This window comes from Daktulosphaira vitifoliae, unplaced genomic scaffold (assembly GCF_025091365.1).
Source record: "Daktulosphaira vitifoliae isolate Bord-2020 unplaced genomic scaffold, ASM2509136v1 Scaffold_4, whole genome shotgun sequence".
Classification (NCBI taxonomy): domain Eukaryota; kingdom Metazoa; phylum Arthropoda; class Insecta; order Hemiptera; family Phylloxeridae; genus Daktulosphaira; species Daktulosphaira vitifoliae.
The window spans coordinates 37,728,060-37,739,716 of record NW_026099575.1 but is presented as its reverse complement, the minus strand read 5'-3'; the positions used below and the strand labels follow the sequence as shown (position 1 = coordinate 37,739,716).

Sequence of the window (11,657 nt, the reverse complement as noted above, 5' to 3'; positions counted from 1 at the left end):
AACATAGTTCTGATATTAAAAATTTAATTTATTACAATTTTGTTGAAATTATCAGTTTTGGATTTCAAGACATGCAGCCCTAAATAATAACTAACAATATAATAGAAATACAATTGACATAAATTTTAAATGTCCTCGACTAGGCAACACTGTATCAATAATTAGTTATTTATTATTGCTACCATTATTAAACTAAAAAACTCACTTTACACATAGAAAAGAATACTTTTAATCTTAAAATAACAATAATAAACAGTGAGTAAAAAAAAAATATATATTAACAAGAAAGATTATAATTAGTAATACATTTACAAAGATAATATAACATATAATTTTTACATTGAATTAGAAAAATTCAGGAAATATGGTTTCCAATTAGTTTTAAAAGTGTTATTTAAAGTAAAAAGCACAACCATGTTCAAAAACCAATATTTTCCTTTTTAAAAATCAATAAAAAAATGTTTAATAGTAAATATATATATACACATATATTTATAAAATATGGTTAAATTTCCTATTTGAATATAATAAGTCTTATGAAGTATGGTAACACCAAATAATAATAAAAACTATTATTATTTACTAAACATTTTTAACAATAATATTTTCTACCTATTTAATAAACCCTGACGCTATCATCAATAAATTATCATTAAACAATACAAAAGTCAAACTTAACACTTTGTTAAGACTTTGAATTTGAAAGAATTATTTTGTAAAAATATAAATTATGTATAATAATTAATTAACTAACGTTTAATTCACAAATAATATTAAAAAAGTGCAAAACATGACATTGTGTTTAGTATTAACAAATTTTTAGTATTATAATAGTCTATACATTAATAAGTAATTTATTCTTTAAATAAGAAAAATATAACCAACTTATAATAAATTTGAAGTTTTTTTAATTACTTAAATTTTTATGGCAGTCACTTAGGGCAAAAAAAACTTGACCACTAAACAAGTCATAAATAATTTAAAAGTAATACAAATCATAGTTTGATACACATCAAACCTAAAATTCAAAACATTTAATAATTTAGAAAAATTAGGAAAGAAATTACACAAAATATTATTTCCAATATTGAAGGTCTTTAATAGTGATATTTATAATGTATTTTTATTTTTCACTAATTTCACTTGACTTCCAGTCCCTATTGACGAGGTCTCTTCCAAAGAATCCAAATCTAAAGCAGATTCGATCATAGTAGTATCCTGAAGTAGTTGAAGACGGCTTGCACTCAAGGGGGGACCACTGGCAGTTATTATTTTAGATCCTTCATCTAAATAATGTTCTGAATCTAAATGACCAGGCTTAATAGTCTCATATATCCCAGTGTCATTGAAAGCATTATTTAATGAAGAAACACTAGTATTAAGTTTCACACCTAATAATAATCAGATAAAAATGTGTTTAAAATACAACTAATTTAACAATATTAAAATATATTTATACCCTAACAGTTAACTTACCAAGATAATTCCTAATCAACTTGCAAATAATGGATAGCATATTTTTAAAAAGAAAAAAAAATTAAACATTTAATTTTTTGATAAAAAGTCATCACTTTCTTCATGATGTATTGAATTATTACTAATATTATTATTAGAATGTATTTTAGCTGCTATTGTATTATCCCCATGTTCTGGACAATAACTGTAGTAGAATTTTTTATTATTCTTAAATTTATAACTAGGTATACGGGAAATTGGAGAATAGTACATAGCTGCACGGTCCCTTCTTAGAGGCAAACTTGCATAGAAATAATTTGGATTGGTGGGTACAAGATAATATTCAGAAGGATACTGATGATGTGATGTTATAAGAATTGACGAGGGAGATGTTGAATTTGTTTTGTACAAACCGTTTATTATGTGATTTTGTTGCACATGATGATTTTGTGGATGATGTATAGTTGGCATTGATGAGGTAAATGTACATTGGCTATGATCAATATTTTCTGGTGGTAGCATACTGGATGAACCATATTGATGTAGAGGTATATCATTGGCTCTCAATTTTCCATTCTTTAAAACATTATGTTTTAATAGCTAATCCCTTAACAACAATGATTAATTATAAAAAAAACATTACTTGATTAACAGAAATATCAGAAGTTTCAAACCCTTTATTGGTAATAACTGTATCTCTACTAGTGTTATTGCTCACAAATTTAGATTCAACTAAAGATGAAACAACACCACGTCTATCTGTAAATTTGAATACAAAAGTTATTATTTTTTTGTACATATTTTTTCAATTACTAATAAAGAATTGAATAATACATAATTACCTAATAAACTAGGAGGACGGGGTGAACATAAGACATAACAATAATTAGCACATATATTACCACGACTATAAGGATTAGAATTCGGACGTCCAGTTCTACTGGCAAAAGAACCTTTTATCTAAGTAAAATAAATTAAAATATAAAAATAAAATCTATAGAGCTCATCAATAAGTAATATGTTAATTTTAACTTGCATCTTCATTGGTGGTTTGATTTGATGCTGATAAAAATGTATGAAATCCAGCTAAACCAATAACACTCCAGCAACTAAAGAAAGTAATTATTACAACAATTACACTAGTAGGTGATTCTGATATTGCATCAACCATTAACTTATTTTCTGATACTATACATAAAAAATTAATTTAGTATAATAATTTAATAAAAATATTTTTATACTTATAAGAAGGATTTAGAACCTTTAGTATTTTTAAATTGTATAAATGATTAAGTCATCTTTTCAACAATTAAGTACAAGAAAAATTTATAAAGTAAATTCAATAATACAAATAAAAAAAATTAACAGAAACCATAGTTCCTCCAAAATGTATATTCATAAGTTTTGATTTAGATAAAAGTATCAAAATTCAAAATAACTGAAATCTTCTTTTTCTTTTTTTCTCTTGCTTTTATCCCCACTACTTGGAGTTCTACACTCTTATCCTAAACTACCACTTGACACAATCTAATACAATCTCAAAATTATTAAAATGAAATTTATAAACACTAAAAGTTCTTAGCCTACTTATAAGATATAAATAAAATTTACTAACAGTAAAATAAATGCAATACAGCTCCTATAAAAACAATGATAATGAGTAGAGATAAACAAACAATAAACATGTAGAAAAACCTGTAGTTCCTTCGACCAACACAATTTCCAACCCATGGACAATGATGATCAAAGTTTTCTAAAAAATAAACATTAAATTATTAAATTTAAAACATTTAATACAATTATTATGAAGACATTTTTTTTATTTATTTTTTGCTAACATATTAAAAATATTTTAGTTTGGCTTTACGTTAAAGCTATAGTCTCTCACATTTTTCAATTATGAATCAATTATACTTAGTAATGATTAACACATTAAAGCTGCTACACAATAATTTTTAATAAATAAAATTTCAGTAAAAAATTATTGAAAACTTAGAGCAATTCAAAATGTAGAATACCTTATTAGATATCTGCCAAAACTATTATCTCTATTCATAATGTCATTGAGAATTTTTTAAATTTCTTCTTTCATTAAAATAAATTTTTTTTATTTTTTAAATATATCATTAACTTACCAACACAGTTATTGCATAAACTACAATGGGAAGCTCTTGGTGGTCTAAATATTTTACATGTTACACAATATTTAAGCTTGATCAAATTTCCTTTGATATTTACCTCTTTAGTTCTAGGAGGAGGTCTCGTGGTTGGTGCTCCACCATTATTTGGCATACTAATATCTGTAAAATTTCAATTAGTTTGCAATTTTTTCACTTAAGATAATTAAATTTTAAATAAGAGATATTGATATTTCAATCTCTTTTATATAAAATTTTTACATACAAACTTGTTTTTCAATAAAATTGGCTTCATCTAAAGTAGCTCTAGGTATAATGCCAGGATCAGTAAAACTAGTCTTGAATAAAGAACCAATGACAAAACAAAATAAAATACCTGATATGATTGGAATTACAGGAGTGACACGATAACTAAGATATGGACAACTAAAAAACAATAGTAATATTAATTTTGGTCAGAATATACTAATATTAGTAAACATATAAATATTAAAGTGTTAATAAATATAAATTAAGTTTTGGTTAACAATAAACTTACTCAAATACAAAAAATAAAACACTAGTACCAATTATTAAGACCACATTGATGTAAAATACTACTGCATTTGGTGCCATCATGAGTCTGCCATCACAACAGAATCGATTACGACCAGGGAACATTTCCCATTTCCTAGTTACTTTAGCCATGCCCAATAGATCATTTGAAATCAATATCCAAGTGTCATAGAACACTCAAAGGGTAAATATTCAGCATTGTGATGCTTACAGTTAATATAGTAGCTGAATCACAATAGTACCTAAATTTTTAACTAATTTTATCAGTTTTTATAAGTAACATTAACAAAGTTTAACTATTTTAACTAAGTTCACCAACTTTTCTACATTTGTAGTGTAATAAAAATTAATAATAAGTAGTTAACATTTCCGATATTATCAGAACACAAATAAACAAGTGCAATTTAGAGCAGGATATAGATAAAAATTACCCATAACCTGTAAATTATTGATTATAGGATAATAGATTCTGAGAACCACTGAATAGTAAGCACGACTGATCGTCTACTCAATACTTTATACATTCAAACTCATATATATTTATATACACGCCGCTATAAATTTTATATTAGTTTGTTGTCATACTAATAACTATGTTCTAGTAATTATTAGAGAGATCACAACTAAATTCTTCGGTTAAATTTTCAAATAACTCAAATCAAATTGCAGCGCTATGCTTCCTCAGCGTCGTAGTAATAAGACCGTGTTGGTTACATTTAAAGTGTTTAACGTAGGAGCTTTTGATTGTTTTTGCAAAATAATAAGTAATTTAATTAGCTATTAAAGTTCATTTTGCCTTAATTTTTATTTTGAAAGTAAAACTACGAGTCATTCAAAAGTACTTGATAAAACTTTCAACACTAATAGTTATTAAGAACATTTTTAAAAGAATTAGTCTAGTTCATATACGAACTCATTTTCTATTATGTAGTTTATTATCTTCACGGAAATTGTAATTATAATAAATAAATTATAAATAAAAATTATAATTTTTTTCAGATTCCTTTCGTTAATGGATAAGTGGGACACTAAAATGATTTAAAAGACAGAAAATTTGATATTATATTATTATTGTTATATTAACTATGAAATAGATTTTTGAATGATTTAATATCATACACCTTTGATAATTCCTATAAATAGGGAAGAAGTCAGTTAATTGTTTGTATTTTATTATACTTGAATTAATTTAATTTTTAACTAGCTTACTAAAATTTATTTTATAAATATATTTATAAAAACAGATAGAATAGCTGACATACTACTGTCCATTTAGGAATTTTAAATTAGTGGCAGTTGGTGCGAGATAAGACACTTAAAAAATATGTTATCATATAAAATATTACCCATTAAAAACTAAACCAATAGATATTTACATCATTTCCGGCATCTAAATTTTACATTATTATTTAGCCCTTAAAGTATTAAAAATTACATTTTTTTAAACTATTTCTCATACTATGCAATTCCAAAGCAATAAGTTTATATAAAAAAAAAAAAATGAATAAATACCAGTATTTAAAAATCAAAAATAACATAAAATATTATTATAATTTTTAAGTTTCAATATGTCTTACACATGCTAAACATTACGAAAAATATTTTGCTATAGTCAAATATAGTAAATGCATTTAGACAATTGAAATAATTAAAAATAACTTGAAGATTATAATTTTAATCTATCATAACTTAAAATTGTTTGATAAATATGTACAAAATATCTTAACATAAAATCTTACACTACATAAGTCCATAAAACAATAAAAAGTAAGATAAATTTAATTACACAAGATAATTAACTTTAGAAAAAAAATTACGTTAATTTTTAAGCTTGTTGTTTATAACAACAATAGTAATATTTAAAAAATTGTAACATAGTTAAAAGTAATGAGGTATTAATCATCAAATTTAATTGAATTAACTCCAACATCAATTTGTCCACCTCTATAAGAACCACGCTTCTTTTTTGTTTTTTCATGTCTAAATGATTTTCCTTTAGTATATTGCAAGTCAAGGGCTGCTTTTTTTCCCCAACACTCATAATGACCTTTCTATAAATAATATTATTTAGATTACAATTTAATACTTAATTTAGTTAATAGGTTTATAATCTCAAAACTAGATTTTATATATAAAACTTACTCAATCATCAAACTTAATTTTTTTATTCTGTGGTGTTGAATTATTTGATCCAAAACTATTATTGAAAGATCTATCTTTATTAAAACCGCCACCACCTCCCCGACCCCCTCTACCACGTCCACCAAATCCACCTCTACCTCCACGGTCACCATCACTACGCCCACCAAATCCACCTCTACCACCACGCTCACCATCACCACGTCCACCAAACCCTCCTCCTCGACCTCCACCACCACGACCTCCAAATCCACCACGACCACCACTAAATCTGTTTCCACCAAAACCTCTTTTGTCTCCAAAACTACGGCGTTCGCCACCATTTTCATCATCATTACCAAAACTTTTTCTAAATCCACCTCCTCCATTTTCACCATCATCAAACTTTCTTTTGAAGCCGCCGCCTCCACCACCACCTCTACCAAAACTATTTCGTCCACCTTTATTCTTATCACTATCACGGTTAAATCCTCCACCACGTCCCCCTCTGCCACCACGGAATCCAAATCCATTTCGAGAACCTCTATCGGCGCTTTGAAAACCTTGGTTTTCTTCTTTATTGTCATTTTCATCATTATCCTATATAGCAATAATAAAATTAATCGACTTATCCAAACCGAGCATGAAAAAATAAATAGTTCTATTACTATTTTGGAAGAGTTACAATTATATACAACAAAATTAAACGTTAAATTTGTTCACAAAATATTTTCATGCGCCGGTTTGGCTAGCCGGAAAAACTGTGGCTAACCATACCTTTGCTTGTAAAGAATTATTCAAAAGGCGCTCATCAACATTAATATTGTCTTCTCGCACACGCCTGTAAGGATCTGATCTCCTGTTTTGTTGATGATTTTTCTTTTTACCAGAATCAAAAGAATTATTAAACTGGTTATTAATACTATTGTCTAGGTTTTGTTTGTTTCCCTCAAATGATTTGTTCTAAAACCGTAAGGGTTATAACTCAAATTTTAATATTGTAGAAAAATTAGAACTAAATTTGATAATTTAATATCAACAAGAAAGAATCTTCCAAAATAGTGACAAAAAGAAAAAAGATAAATATTTTAATTATTAACTCACATTTTCATTTGTAGCTTTTACAAAAGGTTGAGGTTTGATCTATATAAAAAAAAAAAACACATAAATAAACAAAAATAAAGAATCAGAATAAAAAGAATAATGAAAAATGTTTTGGAAAAATTACTTGGTTCTTAGAGGTATTTTGGGTATTGGAAGTTTCTTCTTCACTTTCATCACTTGATTCTTCATCACTATCAGCAGATTTTTTTGCCACTATTGGTTTAGTAACTGCTACAAATTAAAAAAAAAAATTTGATTCTTAACAATAAAAAATATTGAAATTGGAAGAAATTTAATTAAATGGCTAATGTATAATAATAAAAATATGATTCCATTAAATTTAACTAGATTAATGGAAAAACAAAACAGGTAGCACAGTGGGGTTGTGTTATAGTTGGGACAAGTCTTTCAGATGATATCTGATAGTGATTATAATCACTATCAGAAGGAACACAAATTTGTCCTTAGTGTATAATTTTAGGAAATAGATATATTATTTTCTAATAGCAACATCAACTTTATTTCCTTAATTAAATCCTGAATAAGTAGTTTTTTAATTTATAACTTTATAATATGAATACATACTTAGTAATTTATAGTTTTAATTGTAATAATAAATCTTAGTATGAGATAAGTATTCAATAATTTAAAATTATAAAGTAGTTGTATATTTTGTTAGTTTTTTGGTTAACATCTATAAAAATTGAAGTACCTAATACAAACTTATTAGAAAATAATTTGGTTTAAACTAGTTTACAAGAAATTTTAATCAGTAACAAAAGTATACTTTTCTAAATCAAACATTGCACTGATTTCAAATCAGCAATTAGATTTTTCTATCACCTTTAATATTTTTGGTATTTCAAAGAATTGAGATTAACTATAAATATATATAAATGGATAATAAGTGTTGATACAAATATACCCCTTAATTTGACAAAATAAATTTATTACTATCCCAACATTAATACTTTCATGATATAAATTTAACTACTACATTCAGTTTACTTTTATTAGGCTTGGCTGTAGCTGGACTTTCATCTTCTGAACTTTCTTCTTCAGAACTAGTTTCTTCAGCCTTTTTAGCTGGAGGTTGAGGTGTCTTTTTAACTGTAGGTTTTTCATCCTCAGAACTTTCTTCTTCAGAACTTGATTCTTTTTTATTTTGTTTAGCAGTTTCAACTAAAATTTTTTTTCAATTACACATTAATAATATGCTATAAATAGATAAAATAAATATATGGTTTGAAACAGTAACTCTTCCACTTCAAAAAATAGTATAAAATGTTTACTTATGACTAAAAAATATGTACATTATATAATCATTAAATTTATATAAGAGAAATGCCACAATTGAAAAATTTGGTGTGTACTAATATCATTAAAGGTGAAATATTAATAATAAAAATCAAATAAATAATCTATTAGGTTTAGCATATCATCTTAAGTTAATAATTTATCATACACTTAAAATGCAAGAGATATAAGTGAAGTTTTTGTAAAAATTGGATTAGACATATAAACATACTAAAAATAAATAACTCAATTAACAACTAATAAGATGACCTAGTAGTTAAAATTTATAATGTAAGTTATTATTAAAAACATTTTTTTCTATATCCTAACATATAGACAATTAATAATTTCAACTTATTTATCATGAAATTTAAAAAGTGTCACTTACAAACTTTGCATTCAAAGCACCTTACATATAAATGACATAAAAATCTTAGGATACCTTTTTTTGCAGGAGATTTTTTTTGAACATTTTCTTCTTCCGAACTATCTTCTTCAGAACTAGATTCATTAATTTTTTTTACAGGTTGAGGATTTTTTTTTACAACAGATGGCTTTTCGTCCTCTGAACTTTCTTCAGAACTTTCATCAGAATCAGATTTTTTAGCTACAGCTTTCGGTTTTGTTGGTGGTTTTGGGAGTAACTTGATTGCAGGCTTTTCATCTTCAGAACTTTCTTCTTCAGAACTATCTTCTGATGATTCTTCTGCTGCTACAGATTTATTAGCAGCAACTGGCATAGTTACAGGCTTTGAAACCGTTTTTTTAGGTGGAAGTGCTTCATCCTCTGAACTTGATTCTTCTTCTGAGCTTGATTCTTTTTTAGTAATAGGCTTAGCTACTTCTTTTTTAGGAGGTGGACATGCTAAAATACATACATATCCATTAAAATATAAAAAAAAAAATGATAATTTATATGTTAATTAATATAAATATAATAATAATATATTCATAAAAGAACAAAATTTAATATATAACTTTTTAATTAAATATTATTAAAAGGTGCAGGTAGAATAATACAAACAATTAAAAATGGTTTCTAAAAATATTCATAATTTTACTACAACTGTTATTATGGTATTTTTATGTCAAATATCTTCAACAATCAACACATTTTTTAATACACACCTTTTTTAACTGGAGGTTCATCATCTTCTTCAGAGCTTTCTTCTGAACTACTTGCATCTTTTTTTTTGCCATTCTGGACAGTCAAATTAGGTTTAGTTTTATTTGATACATCAACTTCTACAGAATAAAAAAAAAAAAATTAAAAACAAATAATCCTATGATGAAAAAAAAATTAACCTAACTCTGCACAAGATATTTTGTTTTAGTTACCAAGAACAAATGATAATTTTTTTATTTGTATAATTAAAGTATCAAAGAAAATATAAGAGTTGGATTACGTTAAGAAAAAAAAAAGAATTTCAAATAGCTAGTTTTTAAACTAATTTCATTTTTTCCTACTATTATTGACATTCTTATATTTAGAGATATACTTTATAGTATATTATTATAATTAAGATAGAATATTATTATCAAAAATGCACAATTTTTAGAAAAAAAATGATTAATTTTAATAATAAAGCATTCCAAATTTAATTTGGATTATATTATTGTATTAATCATAGTTTTTCAAAAATAAAACTTAAAAAAATAAACAACTGAATAATATTAAACTATAAATTCCATTATTAATGTATTTCATAATTACCCTTTTTTGGTTTATTAGTGGGTTTTGCTTTTTCCTCCTCTTCGGAGCTCTCTTCAGAAGAAGAATCATCAGCTTTTCCATTACTCATCTTGATAATTTGGTCAACAGCTAAAATAAATGCAAGTTAAATTTAAAAAATATCATTAACTAAGTTAAGTTTATCATACTATAAAACATTAGTACAAACAAATTTTAAAAAAGTAAGTCATCATGATAATCAATGATAAATAACTTACTCGGTCCATTTTTTTGTACTTTAATGGGCTTTCCTGATGATCTGTAAAAAATTGGCATTTATTAATAAGAATAAACACACAGTGTAATAATGACACAATACATACTTTAAATGAGAAGTTACTATTTGATCCAATTTAACTTGCCCTCTTTGTAGTTTTGTCTAAAATTCAAAAAATTAATTTAACATAGCACATGTTTTCAAATGAAAAAAAAGGTTTTTACAGATTAACTAGTATCAAAATATGATAACTAATAAATATAATTTAACTACAAAAACGAATATTGAGAAAAATTAACTTTTTTTTTATTTCTATTAAAATTTGATGTTTGTTTAGTAATAACTGATGATTATAATATTTAAATTGATAACATTTTTAAATGTTTGATTATTACGATTTTTATTAAGCATGTCAAAAACATTTAACACAACTCAATTTATTAAATGTATTAATTTATCTATAAGTATTACAAATATAATCTGAAGTTTAGATTATTACACAAATAGACGAAATGCTTAAAAAATTACGCATGCCACACGTGGTTTTCACAAGCGTAAATCACATGGTGACACGTGAGTATAGCAATAAACATTTAATTACTTACGGCTTTAGTTTTAGTTTGAAACATTTTAGCTAAATTTTGATCTAAAGAATTTAGGTAATCAAAAACTAACGCGTTTATTACTTCTTTAGACATTTTGAGAGATTTTTAACAAGAATTAGTGAAAATACTTAAATCAAGAGAAACACATGTAAACAGACACCTATCAGCATCAAACGCGCTAACTAAAAGGTATGAAAAGTGGGGTCGCCCAACGTATCTACCCACAATTTATTTACTCAGTGTGGTGCTTAGAGTGCGCTTTATAAAAACACATGTTGTATGTGACTATTATTCTGATCGTAGGTGGGATACCACAGTAATACCAACGTGCATTTAGTACTTTGCTGACCTTGACTTCTTTACTAGCAACTTATCTGAAAATACACCTTACTATATTGTTCCAATACATAATAAATATTGTAATAGACCAAATAATT

At 25.5% G+C, this 11,657-nt stretch overlaps 2 protein-coding genes across 5 annotated transcripts; both read right to left on the bottom strand.

The window, feature by feature from the left end:
* Window positions 1–13: 13 nt before the first annotated feature.
* On the bottom strand, window positions 14–4,574 carry LOC126906183 (palmitoyltransferase ZDHHC9). 2 transcript variants are annotated; one of them, XM_050686535.1, is made up of 9 exons: window positions 4,132–4,564; window positions 3,859–4,019; window positions 3,591–3,755; window positions 3,071–3,208; window positions 2,492–2,643; window positions 2,298–2,415; window positions 2,099–2,214; window positions 1,869–2,031; window positions 14–1,391 (listed from the first exon to the last, which is right to left on the bottom strand). In XM_050686535.1, exons 1-9 carry the CDS (start codon window positions 4,278–4,280, stop codon window positions 1,111–1,113), a joined length of 1,443 nt encoding a protein of 480 aa, XP_050542492.1. In that variant the 5' UTR covers window positions 4,281–4,564; the 3' UTR covers window positions 14–1,110. The 2 variants fall into 2 exon arrangements, 1 of the variants encoding a protein (XP_050542492.1); XR_007704201.1 differs by having other exon boundaries at window positions 1,250–1,391; window positions 1,477–2,031; window positions 4,132–4,574.
* A 1,091-nt stretch (window positions 4,575–5,665) lies between these two features.
* Window positions 5,666–11,425, bottom strand: LOC126903964 (nucleolar and coiled-body phosphoprotein 1-like). Of its 3 annotated transcripts, none has more exons than XM_050682559.1 (11): window positions 11,221–11,425; window positions 10,722–10,777; window positions 10,617–10,657; window positions 10,381–10,488; window positions 9,795–9,911; window positions 9,109–9,531; window positions 8,379–8,552; window positions 7,495–7,601; window positions 7,371–7,409; window positions 7,044–7,229; window positions 5,666–6,199 (listed from the first exon to the last, which is right to left on the bottom strand). In XM_050682559.1, exons 1-11 carry the CDS (start codon window positions 11,311–11,313, stop codon window positions 6,044–6,046), a joined length of 1,500 nt encoding a protein of 499 aa, XP_050538516.1. In that variant the 5' UTR covers window positions 11,314–11,425; the 3' UTR covers window positions 5,666–6,043. The 3 variants fall into 3 exon arrangements, with proteins under 3 accessions (XP_050538516.1, XP_050538514.1, XP_050538515.1); XM_050682557.1 differs by lacking the exon at window positions 7,044–7,229 and adding an exon at window positions 6,291–6,866 and having other exon boundaries at window positions 5,949–6,199; XM_050682558.1 differs by lacking the exon at window positions 7,044–7,229 and adding an exon at window positions 6,291–6,866 and having other exon boundaries at window positions 5,949–6,199; window positions 7,495–7,598.
* Window positions 11,426–11,657: the final 232 nt, after the last annotated feature.